The sequence below is a fragment of the Equus przewalskii genome, chromosome 20 (assembly GCF_037783145.1).
Source record: "Equus przewalskii isolate Varuska chromosome 20, EquPr2, whole genome shotgun sequence".
Classification (NCBI taxonomy): domain Eukaryota; kingdom Metazoa; phylum Chordata; class Mammalia; order Perissodactyla; family Equidae; genus Equus; species Equus przewalskii.
The window spans coordinates 11,569,365-11,589,074 of NC_091850.1; the positions used below are offsets into that span (position 1 = coordinate 11,569,365).

At 40.0% G+C, this 19,710-nt stretch overlaps 1 protein-coding gene across 1 annotated transcript in view; it reads right to left on the bottom strand.

Moving 5' to 3' along the window:
- The window catches only part of ZSWIM6 (zinc finger SWIM-type containing 6), a 184,986-nt gene that overhangs the window by 59,942 nt on the left and 105,334 nt on the right, over positions 1–19,710 (bottom strand). Inside the window, exon 2 of the mRNA XM_070587511.1 lies at positions 10,558–10,914. Within this exon, the coding sequence (XP_070443612.1) occupies positions 10,558–10,914 (357 nt within the window). The remainder of the gene's footprint in view (positions 1–10,557; positions 10,915–19,710) is intronic.

The window sequence follows — 19,710 nt, forward strand, 5'->3', positions numbered from 1 at the left end:
GAATTTGGTTTGGGAAAAATTTCAGTCTTCTCTTTGCCTTAAAGTGGCAAAGGGGTTGACATTCAGATACTCTCCCCAAACTTCAGGATACACTCAACTCTTATTTTTTCATATTAAGAGAGATAAGTGCTAGAAAGAATATTCCAGGAATCACTTCCGTTTGACTTGAATTACACAATGCATTTTTCCTTAAAATCTAATTGATTTAAAAACACTATCATACATTTTTTAAATATGATAGATTTTTAAATTTATTTAATGGATCATTTAATTTACATATGTAGAGATTTTTGTTCTTGTCCAGCTGGGGAGATATCCAATAGCAAATGTATAAATACACGTTTCTCAAATTTTTAAGAAAATCAAGTTGCACTTGTTTTTGGTTGTGTTTTTTGTTTGTTTTTGGTAAGCTAGTGTAAGAACTGATTGAGGGTATGGGGGAGGAAGGAGGCACTGTGGAGAGAATATGGCCCACAGATAAAATCTGCCTGCAAATCATGGAATAAAGACTACACGAGTTGAGAGGATGTGTGGGGTTCCTAATTCTGGATTCGAATTCGGGAGACTGAAGTTCTTGGCACAGTTTGGAAAAACCGTGTGTCCTCCAGCAAATCACTAAAGCTCCTCAGGCCTCCATTTCCTCAACCCTAAAATTCTATAACATAGGAATAAAAAGTTAGGTAACAAAAATTAGTAATTGTCTCATGTAGCTACGCAGAAAACAGCCTTACTTAGTTATAAGAATGCAAAGATAACTAGTTGATAAATAAAACATAAATTTGCTCTAAACATAACTTAATATTTGAGGAATAACACACATATATATTATACATTACAAACCAGGAAATGAAACATGTACAACAATAACAATCCCCCTAAAAGAGTAAATCCAATTATTAAACTTTAAAGCGGAAGTTCAACTATTTCAATCCTAATATGTCTTAGTTACATGTACAAAGTATTGACTAAGCCTTGTATAAAATAAAGATGTGCAAAATTTGCTTCTACTTGTTAATGGCTGCCTATAATCAAAGACAAACCCCTCAGCATTTAGCTTTGAGAAAGGTGTGCAAGGACAAACATAATTCACCTATTTATAGGTTTGCTATTAGATGTTCCCCAAGTTGGGCAGGAATCAGAATCTGTGTATGTAAATTAAATGGTCCATTAAAGTGTTTTAAAACCTATCAAATTTTTTATCCTTATTTATATTTATAATTACAAATGCTATAACTTTTACAACTGTATAATTAATCTTTGCGAGCATTTTACTACCAAAGCTTAATTCTTCAAAGTTTCAAGCCTTCAGGGAAAGTGAAATTATCTGCTGAAGAGAGTGAAAGTTTAACTGCCTCCCATTCCAGCTAGAGATGTGTGAATGCAAGTTCCCCTCCTATTTGGTTATGTAACACCACAGGAAGAGAGCAACGGGAAACTAACGGACATGAAGAACCACTGTCCATATCTCCCTTCCCATCTGCTACTTGATTTGGTTCTGATTTAATTTTGATCTATCCCAATATCAATACTCTCCCTTACCCCAGCAGTTCTCAAAATTAAGAGTATATCAAAATTTCTGAGGCACGTTGTGAAAAATAGATGCTTAGCCACCACTGCAGACCTACTGAATCAGAATCTTTGCCAGGGATAAAAATGGGGCGGGGGTGAGAGACACAATTCTATACTTGGAGATAAAGTTAAACATGGTGGCACATTCTGGATCTTCATACTGACAAGCATTCAGGGTCCTGCAGCAGCAAGCAGATGCTTCCCAGTGTACTGAAGGAAGCACATTTAAGACACACTGAATGAGCTATCTGTCTCATGTCACGGAAACAGTCGCTGTAAGCATTAGGCAACACCAAATAATTCTGCAAATTTTAAACTGAGCTATTCAGACACATTCACAACTGGCTTATGCTATGTTTGGTATGTGGAATTATCCACAGCTTTGTGTTCTAATGGGGAACTTAATGCTTTCTCTTCTCCTCTTAATGTGCTGGAAAACAAATTCAAACCAGCAAGAAGTGAAAGGCTTCTGAACTGTGACCCAACTGCTTTAGTAACACTGTTGTCAAACAATGCTTTAACCATTTATATTTATGTACTGGTGTTCTTTTTTGTTAAAATTAAATTGTCAAATTCAGTCTATGTGGGCAGAATGCAGGCAGCAGATGCCTACGTTGAAGAGGTGATTACTTCAGCTTCTTTGAGGGACCTATAGAAGAATGCCATCTCCTCCAGTTTTAGTGCCTGCTGAGAGCTAGGAAACACTGAGTCTGTGGCTTACGGGGCACTGCTACATTTGTCTTAGAAGCTGAAGGCAAAATCTGACATCAACCATTGACACCGAGAGGGAAGAGGCAAGGCGGTAAATTTTGGGGATTCAGATTCAACAAAACTCTTTCTTTAGACAGGACAAGAACTACAAGACCGCTGAAAAATAATGTGCACTGAGGGGCCAGCCCCACGGCCGAGTGGTTAAGTTCATGCACTCCGCTTTGGCAGCCCAGGGTTTTGCCAGTTTAGATCCTGGGTGCGGACATGGCACTGCTCACCAAGCCATGCTGAGGCGGCGTCCCACACAGCACAACCAGAAGGACCTACAACCAGAATATACAACTATGTACTGGGGGGATTTGGGGAGAAGAAGGAGGAAAAAAAAAAGAGAGAAGATTGGCAACAGATGTTAGCTGAGGTGCCTATCTCTAAAAAATGAATAAATAAATAATGTGCATTGAATAAATATACATGAGAAAGCTGTAAGTTTTATTCTTAATAAAATTTTCATTTCAAGGTAGTGACTAATGCCTTCAGTTCAGTTTAGAATTTTGTGGTAGGTGAAACAGACAGATCCTCCATCACCTTCTCTTCTCAGTGGTCAATCCACGTAATTCTACTGCCCTGATTCAGCGTGGTGACCCTTCCAGGAGCTTTGAGAGGACAACCCATTTTCTTGATCATGGGGGCCAATGACAGAGGGAGCCCTGGCATGCAGCAGGCTCTGCTCCCTCAACAAGCCACCCTCCCTTCAGCTGGATGCCAAGGCAGTAAGAAGCACCGTCACCAGCACATACCTCAGAGAACTTGAATCGGCCCGCCAGGGTTTACGGCCCTCCACTATGATTTTCCTCTCATCTCACTTTATTACTCCTCTCTTATTATCATTTAATTTACTTCATAAGTTCAATAATATACTTATTCATGTACAGAAATAATCGCGTATTTTATACGAATAAAAAGCAATTAAGTATTTGTACATTCTCCAATGCTCATTAAAAAACGCCGAATATAAACACAGAGTGCATAACAGTAAGTCTTTTTCCATTACATCGCTAATAAATGTATTAACAACTACTTGGTACACAAATATAAATATTTAAATGCAAAGTTCTCATAAAGTCTCATTTTTACATAATCCAACTCTTCAGATTTATTAAAAGAGATCTATAATGTCGACAAGCTTCAAGAATGCTTTGCTCAAGCTATTTTAAAAGCTGTTTTTAAAAACCCGGTTCACAAATATTTTCCTCAACTATCTCCCACTGCCTGTAGAGACTCATGTCAATGGCTCCATCACAATGATGGTGGTAACAGCAACTCATATTTCCTCCTTTAACCCTCCCGACCTTATGAAATTGGCACTATTTATTGTCCACATTTTACAAAGAAGAAAACTGAGGCCTGAAGAGATTCAGTGACTTGTCCCCAGTAACAGCTGGAAAGCAATGGGACCAGTATTCTAACTGAGGCTGTCGAACCTCTAAGCTCTTAGATGCTCTGAATAGTCTTACAGTGGAAGGATGAGAAGCCCATGTGTGGGGAGATGGGAATAAGCTCATCTGGCCCACATGGAGAGACTTAGGGTCAGTTAAAGGAGAGGGCTGGCGAGGAAACTGATTGTAGCTGGCAACAATCTTTTAAAAATTAGGTGAGTTGGGGTAGTATCAGAGATAACTATAGGGAGTGAGGGAAGGCAAGATTTGGAGGTCAAAAGACAAAGGATGATGCGTACTGGGCTAAAAGTAACTTGGCTGTCTCCGTGTTACCCTAGCAAATTCCTCATGGGGTAGAGATGTGATTCCCCCAAACTAAGAGACATAAGTTCCAAGATTACTTCTCTTTTGCTAAAGTGAAATGTTTCTTGATGAGAAGGAAAAAATAGTATCACCTGTACATGATAGTAATTTAAAAAAAAAAAACATTTAAATCATATTACAGAAGCATCAAGTTTTAGTTAAAACTTAAAGGTGAAACTGGTAATTTTGGGAAGGAAATTTGGCAATAATTATAAAACTCAAAATGTATATACCACTTGTTCTGACATGTCTACTACTAAGAATCTACTATTCAAAAATACACGTACAAATTCATACACACACACACACACACACACAGGATGGTCACAGCAACACTGCATACAGTACGAAAAGAATGGAAACAACTTCAAAATCATTCAGTAGGTTGATGGTTAAATATATCCATACTATGGAATACTATACAACATTTAAAACAGTAATAGGCCTATTGGCACTAACATAAAAAGATACTTATGATGTATTAAGGGAAAAAAAACTGCAGAAAAATGTTTTCTAAATTGTTTTTTAAAAAATTAAAAAAGTATGCATGAAGAAAACTGTCTCAAAGCATATAAAGCACACCAGCAGCAGTGAATGCCTTGGGGGAATAAGGGAGCTGCTGGGAGTGCGGAACCAATGAGGACTTTTCTTATCTTCATAGACTTCTATATTAGAAATTTTCCAACATGAAGTCCTATTTTTTTCTAAGTTTCACAGGACTGCACTTTGGGATAAAATAGTTCAAGCAACTTTAATTCTCTCCTATAGAATATATTTGCTAATTATATTGACCATCAGGAGATCATACCTTTGTTTCACCAACTGTCAACACCAGAATGTTCTACAACAGAAAAGATATGCTTGCAATAATCAAATTATCTCCCTAAGATACTTACAAAAACCGGTTGCTAATGCAAGCCCAATTACAATGAACATGACCAGCCACAGGGAAACAAAAGGAAGAGATGGAATGGAACTACCAAAGAATGAAAAATGACAGCATTGACTCACTCTTTAACAAACTGTGAGTGCCTATCACGTCTTAAGTGTTATTCTTAGGAGGCTACAAAGACACACAGGTCATAGTCCGGTCCTGATGGAACTTACAATCAGGCAAAAATAAGCTATACAATGAACTGGGACTGCTGAGTAGGTCTGCTTGTTTGTTTGGTAATATCTGGGAGAGCCTGAATGGACTGATATATAAGGGCTGGGACACAGAGACTTTCAGAGGCTAAATTAAGCAGGACAAGCAGGAATGAACGGAATTTATGGTGTTGGTTTTATAAGAACCATGCTCAAACCAACTGACACGTCTGATGGGAGAAGGAGACACAAATGCAGACCTAGACAGAACTCCAGGAAGTACACCTTTGCAGTACGGATCCTAGGCGCCTCCTGTGCCTCTGCAGGAGTACCACCAAAGAGGCACAGGACCAGAGGTGGAAAAGATCGTAGATATCATGTGTCAGTGCTCATCTGACATGTGAATACAGTTATGCATTGCTTAACGACAGAATATGTTCTGAGCAACGTGTCATCAGACAGTTCCATCGTTGTGCGAACATCATAGGGTGTACTTACACAAACCTAGATGGTGTAGCCTACTACACACGTAGGCTACATGGTACTAATCTTATGGGACCACTGTCACATACGTGGTCCATTGTTGATCAAAATATCATTATGTGGTGCATAACTGTATATCCCTTCTACATCTGGCTGACTGAGATGGCATCTCCGGGTACACGGCAGTGAAGTGAGAGATGAGTCCAGCCTACTCCTGGGAGTGAAAGCGCCACTGAAATAACTCCCCTTTCCCTCTGTTCCAAGTCAGGACCAATGTCACAGCTTCCTCTCAGTCTGTCCCTCTTTGTTGTAGTCTTCCCAGCACAAGCTAGCACATAGGGAGCTCAGAGGAAGAGCGAGCACAAGAGAGGAAGCAGAAGAGGAAATACGTACCAGAAAGTCAGGGGAAGACAAACTGACCTCCAAATATCATCCACCCCCCAATTAGTTTCTTCTCTCTTCTTTTTAACTATGAGTACTAACGGACGCCCAACATGAGGTAAACTTGGTTACCTTTTCATTAGTATTACCATACATGTATATATTATATCATTAAAATTCTTTCAACACTGTTAGAGAAGATTATGAGCATTTTAAATATGAGGAAAAATGAATCTCATCCCAGGTCACACAGCAGAGACATACTGGACTCTAGGCCTCCAGATTTCAAGCTCAGTGTGCTGTCCCTGTGCTACAGTGTACCGATCTATAATACAGCTCCTTTAATCGGAAGCATAAAGGACCAGTGAAGGCCGAGGTAAATTAACTAAGAGATGAGTTAGCACTTAGAAATCAGTAAATTTCCAGACAAGTACTTAGCAAAGACATCAGCCTCTTTTTTCAGAATATGGAAGCTGGAAAGTTTTATTCGAATATAAAACCAAGAGCAAACAATTTTGCTTAAAAAAACGCAGAACTACAACTGGCAATCTCCTTAGAGGGCCATTAACATTAACTATCGTACAGCCACTATTCAGCATACAGTGGCTAATTTTATAATCTAATCAAAATTCTGTGGGAAATTTTAGGAAAATACGATGGAATGTAAAAAAGGCTACTGCGAAGGACTGAACTATTATGATGACTAAGTCTATATTCCAACTACCTTCACTGAATCTGTGACCTTGGCTAAGTCACTAACCCATTCTCCTCGGTTTCTTCATGTAGAAACTATTACAATTATAAACATGCAATACCTAGTTTACAAGGAAATTGTGAGGAACAATGTGACTTGAAAAAGCTTTTAATTCCTCAGGATAAAATTCTTTTAAAAATAAAATATTTCAAAATAATAAGGAAAAGCAACCAATAGAATTTTAAGAAGCATTAGGATCACTCACAAGGAAAAGGAAAAACCTATTGTTATCAACATAGTTTGTATTTACTTATAAATTATATTACGACTTTCTTATAAAAAGGATTTGGATAAGCCAAACCTCATTTTGTTTAGGATACCTACTAAGATAATCAAATCTAAATCCCATTCTAACCCTATTTATCTAGGAAAGTAAAAGTGATGCTTTTCCTTAGAGAAAAATTTCACTGTTCCCAATATTCATGTTCAAGACATTTTTCTCAAAGAAAAAATATACCCAAAAAACTACAGAACAAAGCACTGCTTTAAAAACAGATTAGGGAATGCTTTATGTACAGATGTTTGGAGGCAGGTGGGACCACGTAGTCAAATAACTGCAAAACATTTTTAATCCCACCCCCTACGCCAAGCCATCAATCTAACAGTTAAAATAAGCCCCAGGCAGCAGATTTCCCATCTCATCACTTAAGGTCAGGGCCTGCTTCCTACCTCTTTTTTTTTTTTTTTAACCACTTGTCACAGTAGAACGGAAGGCAGGAAGGCAGCTCATGTAATTGGCCCATTTCCAGGCTGATAAGTTAAATGGAGAGAAAGCTGGCGGAATAGACTGCTCCCGCTCATGGCTCTCGTGAAGCTGCTCTCATATAAAAGCTATTTGAAAATCACATAGTCTAAAGCCAACCTGCATTCTGCCCTTGATATTTCCTTAGATATCTTTTTCTTCTAATTTTAGATACTCTGAAAGAAAGAAAACGTCACGTGAATACATTCTCACATCCAACTTTAGTTTACAGTGTTTCATTAGTCCCACTATTCGCACAGGGAGATGGATTTTAAAAGCTTTTAGATAAACTTTGGGGGCTGCTATCCTTCAAAACAAGGAAGACAAATGCAGAACAAACATCTGATTGTTGATGTGGACCTCTGGTTACGCTAAAACTCAGAGAACAAAGTGACCCTAACGGATTAAACTGAATTAAGAAAAAAGAAGGAAAAAAAGAGAATGCATAAAAGTTTGAAAAAATAGTATATCCTAGTCTTCTGCCTCCACTAAACAATTTAATAAAAAGCCACAAATAGGCTCCTGAGAAATCTCTGAGATGATCATTAGCTGCGCTGATTTTTCACAAGGCAATGAGATGGAGACAGATGGCAGAGCCTGAGCCTACTCGAAAACGTCCTTGGGTGCATGTGCCTCTGGTGGGTCCCAGATACTTCTGGGGCACAGCTGTTTACAGTCCTCTTATTTAACACTGGCAGACTCTATCAAGTAGAATGCTTTACACACCTTATGACAGCTACTGTAATAAAGTTGAGCCTGGTATGGGGAACACCAGAGAAAACATGGCTCTGTGGATTTTCCTCTGACATAAAAAGCACGTTAAAAGTATCTTACAGAACAAGGAGACTTGTGAAAGAATGTTCACAGCAGCTCTATTCAAAACAAGTGGCATGGACATCAACAGTGGAATGGACAAATACTGGTGTTCTCATACCTAGACTACTCCAGAGTTGTGCCGTCCAATATGGTCTCGACTAGCCACATGTGGCTACTGAGCACTCACCATGTGGCTATAGTGTGATTTGAGATGTGCTCTAAGTGTAAAATAGGTGCCAGATTTCAAAGACTTAATACAAGGGAAAAAAGTATAACATATCAATATTTTTGTTGAATTGATAGGTATGAATAGTGTGGTACTTATTAAGTGAACTGACATTTTGGATATATTGAGATAAATAAAACATTACTAAAACTAATTTTACTTGTCTTTGGGGGTTTTTTTTCTTTGCTTGAGGAAGATCAGCCCTGAACTAACATCTGTGCCACTCTTCCTCTACTTTGTACGTGGGTCGCCGCCACAGCATGGCTGACGAGCAGTGTAGGTCTGCACCTGGGATGCAAACCTGTAAACCCAGGCTGCCGAAGCGGAGCATGGCAAACTTAACCACTAGGCCATGGAGCTGGCTCCACTTGTTTCTTTTTAAATGACACTACTAGAATATTTTAAATTACATGTGTGGCTCACATTATATTTCTATTGCACAGTGCTACTCTAAGGCAATGAAACTGGTACATGAGACAGTATGGGTAAATCTTATAAACGTAATTTTGAGTGAAAGAAGTCAAATATATAAAGTTTAAAATCAGATAAAACTAAGCCAGCGTTTAACGATGTCAATAACAAAACACAAACCATCAAAGAAGTGATTACCATAAAAATCAGGCAGTGGTTACCATGGGGAAGAGAAAGGAGCCTGTGACTAGCAGGAGGCACATGGAACCGTCTCAAGTGCTGAGGGTGGTCTATTTCTTGGGCAGGATGTTGGTTCCCTTTGTTAACCTGCACATTCACATTCTTTTCTGCAGGTTCTCTCTCACAATTTTGAAAGTTTCTAAGAAATGATCTCAAACTGCTTTCCTTAAATGTTCGTATCTGCTATATCAATAATGACTTTGAGGAAAACCTAACAGAATAGGGCTGAGTGACTGACAGGTCCTGTATCTCAAATCAGTATAACTAAAGAAAGCAAAAAGGTCAGGTCCCTGAACTGCTTAGTCAAGACTGTTACATTCTTCAACATGCTTTTTTTTTTTTGAGGAAGATTAGCCCTGAGCTAACATCTGCTGCCAATCCTCCTCTTTTTGCTGAGGAAGCCTGGCCCTGAGCTAACATTGTGCCCATCTTCCTCTACTTTATATGTGGGATGCCTACCACAGCATGGCGTGCCAAGCAGTGCCATGTTTGTACCTGGGATCCGAACCGGCGAACCCCAGGCCCTGGAGAAGTGGAACGTGCACACTTAACTGCTGCACCACCAGGCTGGCCCCTCAACATGTTTATAAATATTTTAAAAATTATGTCTAACTGTTTTAAAAGTACATCAACCTATATTTAGCAATATTATTTATCTTATATTAATGTACTATATGAAATAGGTTGTGGGTGTTATTTCTGAAAAGTCGCCCATATATTCTTGTGAGTCAACATATTTGAATGCACAAAATAAAAAGTTGATAAATGTGTTTACAAATAAATGAGATAAGATCTTCAACGTATAAAAGACTTAAAAGAAACTCTTTTGGAGATTTCTTATACTCAATGACACTCATATCCTAAACTCTCTCTAAACAAGCTGTAATATTTTTCTAATAATTTATTTTCTTAATATGAGGCATCCTGTCAGAAACTTCCTGCCTTGGGAAAAAAAAATTTAAAAGAAAATGAACAAAAGTTCTGAGTATGCATTAAGTCAGTTTACTGATAACAGCTGACAAGGCTGAATTAAATGACTAAGTGTTCCATAACTACTATCTGGCATTTGATGAAATTTTACCAAATGTCAAAGTATAAGAGCCAAGCTATAACAAATGAGAGATTTTTCTGAGCATGAAAGGCTTGGTATCTAGTGGGATGCACAAATTACTTCAAAATGGATGTTTCAGGATGCAAACTAAACTTAAAAGTCTCTCTCAACTGCCTGAGAGCAATGCTGACGACCTAATTCACATTTAATTCACTTTTATGCAGCAGAATTGAATCTATAAACAAAAAAGAATCCAGAGAAGAAATCTACAGAATGAATTCTACTCACCATGAACTTGGTTGATTTCTGAATTCTGGGAAAGAATTTCATCTGCTAATTTTTGAGCAGTTGGCAAAACTTCTGTGTGGTGCACTGTGATCAAATACTGTACAAACTTTTGTAGTTGGTCTCTATTCATTTGAAAGAGAGTCTCGGAAATGGGAAGATGCAGTTTGACCTGATCTGGCTTGCGGATGCGGTATAAAGACAGTGCCACAACATGGGCACAATAAAATATGTCCTTGTTTCCACAGCTGCAGGTCACTGAGGTAATCTTGCAACGATCAAAGCTGATGGCCACGTTGCAAACAGTTTCTGGCTCCGATTGTATTGCAGGTTCTGTCACTGTGCCGCTCAAGTGGAAACCTACATGAAAGAGAGGGAGGAGAGAGTTGAGCTTCTGCATTCAGAAGCTATGAAGTATTCTCATTCTGTGAAATGTGGAATACTTGACAGCAGCAAGAAAAAGATATGACAGCTTTTACTTTCAAGTAAAAACATTCAGGCCACTCAAACCTCCCTCCCCCTCACACCTTAGAGGTACAAAATAAATGGTATTCAACAGACATGCTCAAGTATTTTACACAGCCGTATGAAAACACTTATTGCAGTATTTACCACCATCATACCTATAGGAAGTTGTCAGATCACAGCACTAATAAACCATCAATATTCTGAAACTGTGGTATACCTGACAAAAATCCCCTAGATCAGTGGTTTTCTTCTTCTTCTTTTTTAACTTTTTTAAGTAGAATAGGCCAGCTCAGCTTTCTTCTCAACAAACTCCCCCCTTCCTCCCACCTTTATTCCAGGCAGCCTCTAGCCTCCTCCAACCAACACTGCGACTCTGAGGGGAGCTCCTTTCACAAGCATTGATCAGAGAAATCTTTTTATTTAATAATCGTTTCTGTAGCATGCATAACATATGCCCCAGTGTAACAACGTCTCTGAGCAGTATCTGCTGGTAGAACGGCAAAGCCCACCAAATCTCATACACACCACAGTCAAGTAGCTCACATGGCTAGTTTCTTACCTATCATACAGAGCAAGGCTGTACAGAGGTAAGGTTTTAAACACGCTCACACACACGGGTGCACAAAATCACCAAGTGGCAAGGGGCCTTAGAGGCCTTGTAGCTTAAACCTAGAACCACACAGGGATCCTCCAAAACCTCCCTGAATAATGGCCATTTGGCTGCTACTTATAACGGTCCAGAGATGAGACACAAACCCCCACAGGCGACAATTCCTCCTTGGATAGCTCTAACTACAGTTTACAGCCAACCGAAAACTGCTTCCCACCGCCACCAGTCAGTCCTGGCCTGTTTGATCAGAGGTCAAATCCTAAACATGTGGGAAGGTTATCCTAAATATTTTTTGGCATACCCATTCAGTTCCACCTTCCCTCTCTGAAAGCCACATACAGAGACCAGAGATAAACTTTAAACCCTTTGGGAATCTCTAGGACATGGATTTACCTCAGGATTTTGAGTGTCTGACAGAAATTTGAATGCTACAAAATGAAGACTTGGGCTCTCTCTCAGCCTTCCACTATCTGTGCTACTTGAGTAAAATTCATCAAGCAGGCCACTATATCTTCGAGTCCCCCTTCATTCACAAAGAGAAGGATCTTTACCACATGGGAATTCTGGGAGGGGCTACACATGGAGCTACAGAGATGTGACATGAGAATGACAGCCAGATGATGCCTGGAGTTCACATGTGGGGCATCTGAACTCCATTTATTGTCTCCTTCAAGGGAGGAAAATCACGTCAGAGAGTTGGAAGACACACTATTCAACTTACAAGAAATCTTTCAGAGTAATATAATTTCATCTTATAATTCACATTCAGCAAGAATTTGTGGGAAGAGAAAAGTGTTGTAATAATTTTTACCAAATTAATCAATTTAAAAAGAGCATCCCCCAAAAACAAGTACTATTATTGTTTCACAGTGTGAGAATTGTAATACGATAACCTTTACATTTCTCCTACAGAGAGTACTGTTTCAGAATGCATAGTCCGGTCTCCTTTAGCTCTTTTGGTCAAGAAGTTTTTTGGAAAACCACAATTAAAGAAAATATTCATAGTAAATGTAATCATATTTAAAAAAATTGTTTATGTATTTTCCCATGAGGAAAAAGTCACATAAAAAGTAAACATCCAAAAAAATTTCAAAAATGAAGACTAATAAGGGCAGTCTTGCTTTATAATATAACCAGGATGCATTATAAACCCACAAAAATTAAAAATCTATGGGACAGGCACAGATTAAGACCAAAAAACCACAATGGATCATAAAAAAGAGTCCAGAAAGTTCTCAAATATATTCTGTACATTTAGCACAAGGGATCTTGGTTTTCCACTTGTCACATATATATGTGTACAAAGAAACCAGTTATCCCTATAGCAAAATAGTTATCACTAACTGACCATTTATAAAATCAATCTATCCCAGCTTAACACTATCACATCTCTCCTTGCCTGCCAAGTCAACGTCTTTGTCTCTCCACAAAAGGGATATCGGAGAGCTTCTCCAATCACAGGCAAAGCCAAGACAACTGAGGATCCAAAAACTAGAGGCTGCCCCATGGCCGAGTGGTGAAGTTTGCGCACTCCACTTCAGCGGCCCAGGGTTGGCCGGTTCAGATCCTGAGCGTGGACATACACACAGCTCATCTGGTCATCATGCTGCGGCAGCATCCCACATAGAAGAACGAGAATGACTTACAACTAGGATATACAACTATGTACTGGGGCTTTGGGGAGGGAAAAAAAAAAAAGAGGAAGATTGGCAACAGATGTTAGCTCAGGGTCAATCTTCCTCACCAAAAAAGCACACCTTAAAAAAACAAAAAAAGAGAGAAGGGGGGCTGGTCTGGTGGCGCAGCGGTTAAGTTTGCACATTCCACTTCGGGCCTGGGGTTCGCCAGTTTGGATCCCAGGTGCGGACATGGCACCGCTTGGTAAGCCGTGCTGTGGTAGGTGTCCCACATATAAAGTAGAGGAAGATGGGCATGGATGTTAGCACAGTGCCAGTCTTCCTCAGCAAAAAAAGAGGAGGAGTGGCAGTAGTTATTAGCTCAGGGCTAATCTTCCTCAAAAAAAAAAAGAGAGAGAGAGAGAAGGAAAGATCCAGGACTCATTGGGCTGGACCACTTATAAAAAAAGAGTTACACTAGTTAGTATTTAAGTAGTCTGTAAGGCGGTAACGTAACAGTTGCTTCAAAAGAGACTGACAACTATCAAAGAAGAAGGCCTTAGGAAAACTGCTGAAGCCCTCAAACAGGTCTACAAAAATGACTTTCTTCATTCATATGAGCAGGACAAGTCAGAAGGAATTAAGTATACTGAATCCTGAGAGCACACAATTATGCTGGGGGAAAATCCACATATTATCCAACTTCATTACATTGAACATTTACTATTCTCATAAAGTTTTTTAAAAAGCTAACTATATTGTGACCTTCAAAACAAGTTAATTCAAGAGATAGGTGAGGGCACAAATAAAGTATATATGTGTCATAAAGGAACACTTCATTAATATGCTACCATCAAAGATTAAGGCATTTCATGAATGTTCATTTTCCAAGTAATTCTGGATTATCTTTCAAGCACCCAAAATCCTTTAAAAGTTCCAACCATTTTTGTTGGAAATATTTCTAAGCCATGCTAATCAGCTCACCATTTAGGGTGCTCCCAAGTGAGCGGGGCAGCCCTCCCCATAACAGAGGACTGCAGCGGCCGTATTCTTGCCGTGGGCTCTGCTCCACTATCAGCTAGCACCATTACTCCGCTCCTAGACCGCTAGCCTTTCTCATAGAAAATTCTGTGCCCTTGGGTCAGCTGCACCTCCAATCTGACTAACCTTGTGGCAGCTATTTAATACTCGGAAACCTGTTTGGTTTCTCCCCCTTACTTTTAGGTTGAGATGGTCGGTGTCACTAGAGGTGAGAGGCTTTCCTTTAAACACAGGAGAATTACACACACACATGTGAGGGACGGCTGGCATATTAATTTTTGAGTCTATGAGATGCTGAGTCAGTATGGAGGAACTCCATCAAGCCTTACTTTAGCACTGTGTAGTCATCTATTTTGGCCTCTCCAATTTGAGAAACGTTTTTTGAAACTGCACCAACTCACTCTCTGTGGGTCCTAAAACATACCAGAGCACCCAGAGGAGAAGCGGGAAGAATATTCCTCCCTCAAAAATCCCTAGACGGCTCTAAAACATCTCTCCTCCACCCTCTCCTCCCCATCCCCAGCTGGTGTTCTCTCTTAGGTACCAGATGACTTGAAACGAAATAATGTTCCTGAAATGGATTTTGCCTTTTAAAGTTCTGACAAACCCTGATGACCAGCTGCTGTTTTAGGATTGCAAATGCAAAATTTCCTTCTAGGACAGTTAGCTGTTCTATATGACAGAACTAAGGACACAAAAAGAGGTAATCCTGCACTCTGTGGTACAACATGGGTAATTAACTGTTTTATTTTCACAGAACTAAAACTGAAGAAACTACATAAACCTTTCTTATAAATGTATTTGACTTCACAAAACAATCTGTCACAGATAAATTAATCCTGGCAGAGCAAACCCCACAGGGCAGTCAGATTGTGTTACCACGTCACCAAAGAGCCCAAGAAAACGTTAGTATCACATTCTCAATCTGCAGAAACTCAAGAAAGGCCGAAACCAAGGCACAGCGCAGTGCAGGCCTTGGACACAGAGACTTGGATTCGGATCAGGTCTGTCACTTAAATGCTGTGTGCTCTGGATGTGTTATGGAGCCTCTCTGAGTCTTGCTCCATTCGTGTGTAAAATGTGGCTGGAAATACCTCCTAGGACTGTTTTGGGGATTAGAATGAAATAACATATGTAAAGCACCTGGCACATAGTAAAAGTGCTCATTAAATTTTATTTCCCTTTCCTTCCCTTCCCAGCTGGAGAAACAAGGGAGGGGGACATTCCCTCACCCACAGCACTTCCTTTTCCTATGCTACTGAGCTCCTGGGGGGAGGGGACTCACTCGGGAGGGAGCTTGGAAACTCCGAGTGGCCACTGAGAGCGTCTGAGCTGAGGAGAGCACACTAGGAGGGTCAATGCTGTTTGACGACAAAACCAAAAAACTTCAGTCACTTACGCCTCTGGCTCAACCCAGCTCTCTCCCCATTTTCCTATTAAGTTCTGCCAACACACAAACAGCGAATATAGTGAAAGCGTGTTACTTTCAAACACAGAAAAACTAGAAAATATTAGAGGAGAGATTTTTTTGAGTAACTATATATCTTTCTAAAGTTTATAATGGGGTGATTCTCAAAGTCTGGTCCAGGGACATCCACAGAGATTTCCAAAAATGTAAAACAAGGCCACCCTTGTCGCTAAAATATTTTTTGTTTTGGGAACTACAATTATTTTTTTTATAAAGGTATGTTATTTATGTTAATAAATTTATTACTGTTATTTAATAAATATATTTTAATTCTTCCTCAGCTTTCATTTCAAAAACAATAAATACGGGGGCTGGCCCCGTGGCCGAGTGGTTAAGTTCGCGCGCTCCGCTGCGGGCGGCCCAGTGTTTCGTTGGTTCCAATCCTGGGCGCGGACATGGCACTGCTCATCAGACCACGCTGAGGCAGCGTCCCACATGCCACAACTAGAAGGACCCACAACGAAGAATACACAACTATGTACTGGGAGGCTTTGGGGAGAAAAAGGAAAAAAATTAAAAATCTTTAAAAAAAAACAATAAATATGAATAGGTATAATCCTCATATACAAAAGGGCTGTGGGGTCCTCAAGAATTAAGAGAACAGAAAGATGAAGAACCACTATTATAATGTGCTGCTAAGAAATGGAAGAAATAATTCCTCTTCTCCAAATCCTCTTTGAAATGCCGTTATCTGCACTTGGATCTTACAGGAGGCCAGCAGTTCATAAGAATCAGCAGAGAAACACTGAAGGGGTGAATTTCTCACACATGAACACATATTCAAATTAATTAAGGTTTCTAGAAAGTTAATATTTAGTTCTTCACTGATATTCTAAAATAAGCTTTCCTTGAAAGCTGATTTTCCATATCTAAGGTTAGATTTTAATTGCATTTTAAAAGAGACAAGGAGACTCAGAATATCAGACTGGAAAGACAACTGTTTTAAAAAGAATTTCTAAAGGTTGGCCATTTTGTGCATATATGTGTATGTGCTCAATTAACTGAAAAATGGTTACAACTCAAAGCATTAAAAAATTTCTAAGCTAAAATAAACTGGTAGACATGAAATTAATACACACTAAAAACTACTGCTTTCAGGGCACATTCTTTTCAGAAAAATATGCACCCTGTGCATGAGACGCTCAAGTAACATATTCTTTGTTGAAAAAGAACTTAACAGAAGCACTGGTGTAGTACTCACACAAATACATCTTTCACCCTTTTCCTAAATAAAAAGAACCCCCAGGGAAATTAAAGGCAGAAACCAAGGTAATGTAATGTTATGGCTGAAAGGGCGGCAAGGGTTCTGAGAGGTTTTTTGTATTTTTTTAAAGCCGAGGCTAAAAATGCAAAAGTGTTAACATTTAACACTCTCATGACAAAGTATTCATTGCTTAACTAAACCCACTGCATTGGCTAAATCTGTAGTAACTAATACCTGATTATGTGTCCCTGGTAAAAGAGATGGGTTAATCATTGCCTCCAAAAACCTAACTTTACCTTTCCTAGCTCTGAGAACTACTGCACACCGTCCAACTCGCCATGTTGCAATCTAACAAAAAGTTTTAATTCAAATCAAGCACAATTTCCAGATCAGCAGTACAGACACACTAAGGGCCCAAGATGGAGGCAATAAACTCAACTCCAAAACCAGCTTGTCTAAAATATGATATTCCTTCTTCAACTACATAATTTTCTCAAAGGGAAATCCTAAATTAAAAGAGACTGCATCCTGTGAGCTAGCTAATTAAATCCTCCAGCCCTAATTTCTAATACTCAGTTTAAACAGCTTATAGAAAGACATTAGGAGATTTTGCCAGCAATCACTAATGAAGCAGTCTCCGTCTCTGAGAAAAATTATTTTTTAAAGGAAAAGCTTTATTTTCAAGTCCACCTTAAAAACGCCTATTTGGAATAGAATCACTCCTACACTTCATTAATATTTGAGAGAAAGACAATGGCAAATTAATGCAAAGACCAGACTGTAAACCACAGCAGACCATATAAACAACATAAAAATTTACGGAGCATGCACTGGATGGGCCCAACCAAGAGTTCCCAGCGGCATTCTGTTCAGTATCGGTGTTGATTTCTCGTTAATGTAGATTCTTACTCCATTTCATACAAGGATCCCTATGATCAGAATAACTGTGTTGTATACCCATGGCATTAGACAGTTATTTAAAAGTATTTCTGAAAAAAAAGACCACCCACTAATTCAGCTACCTGCAGTGGGCACCTAGCATTTCTGGAGCATTAGTTTGAGGGGAGTCCGGGTTGCATTTTTTTACAAAATCACATCACTCCATGTCATCCCAAATTCTGAATTACAGGGTTCCCCCTACCACCACGATTACCATCAAGTAATTTTCCAGAATGTATTTCTGTACTGTAACATGTGTATCTGAGGGGAATAACTACTGCCCAGCCTCATATTCTGGGTGGGCAGCCAGAGGGGTGATAAACAAATTAGGCAGAATTTGAGTTCCTTGCACAGCTGTACAGACACAAAGTGCTTAGGAACTTAAATTATTTGCCGCATCTTTTAAATTCCACTTTTCTGATGCCAACCTTTTCGAATAAAGCGAAGCAGCTCCAGCCTTCTGCCCTTCTTAACGGCCAGACGAGCCGGGCTCCCAGGTTCTGCCTACAGAGCCCCCAGTGCTGCCCCTACAGTTCAGTGCTCCCTCCTCTTCCCCTCCCTCACTTGGCCTCTCACCTGGGTCCTCAACTTCTGAAGAGCAGATTAAGTTTATTAGAGCCCTTTGGTGCCCAAACACCAACTCTTAGCCCCTCTACACACCTTTGGCTTACCTCCCAGGGCCCAGTCTAAATGGCATAAGGGAGAGAAGATCCTTTTATACCTGTTTACTTCTTGTTGTTGCTTACAGCAAAACAGCCTTCAAAAATGCTTGTCTGCTGGGGCTGGCCCCGTGGCCGAGTGGTTAAGTTCGCGCGCTCCGCTGCAGGCGGCCCAGTGTTTCGTTGGTTCCAATCCTGGGCGCGGACATGGCACTGCTCATCAGACCACGCTGAGGCAGCGTCCCATGCCACAACTAGAAGGACCCACAACGAAGAATACACAACTATGTACCGGGGGGCTTTGGGGAGAAAAAGGAAAAAAATAAAATCTTTAAAAAAAAAAAATGCTTGTCTGCTTTAGGAAGGAAGGTGAAGGAGAAACTCTGGAGAATAATTCTGTCTACCAAGGCCAAGAGGTAAGGAGAAAAGTGTGCTCAGACCCGGGAGGGGAGAATGCAGGCCTCAGTAGTCAAATTCCTCCACCAACACCCTGGAGCTCTGGCCCGACCCCTCAACCCTAACAGGAGCCCCACATTTTGGCTCTAAGGGATTCCTAATGCCTTACCCATGCCCAGGCTCTCACACACTCACTTCTCACAACCATCCTGCAAAGTAGGCATCATAGTCCCCTTTTTCCAGGTGAAGATGCTGAGGTTCTCAGAGAAGGAGTGATAGGACACACTCAGTATGAAGTCAGCCTTTGAAGGACTGGTAGGAACATGGGTTTTCTAAAATCCAAATGATAAACTTGTACAAATAAAATCTTTCCACATCAACGCATAAATGATTAAAAGGATGAGGCAAATTACCAGATCCAGACACTTGAGTAAACACTGCTAAGTTCCAGGACCCCTGGAGGCAGGGCACAGTCTTTTATCTCATCACAGCTCTTGGGACGGGCCAGGTCCATCTAACTATGTCAAATGAAGGAACTCATGGGGCTGTTCCAAGCAAAGCCCACCCTGCGCTGTAGAAGTCACAAACAACTAAACGCTTTGGCCCCAAGCCCAGGATACTTTAAACTTAACTAAAGACTATTTCTAAGAGTGCACTCCTCTCTTATACTGTGAGTTAAGCTGGAAGCAGAGGTCTGTGCCATCCCCATCCCAGAGGACTGTCCTGGAGGAAACAGTCAAGAAGCATTTGTTAGA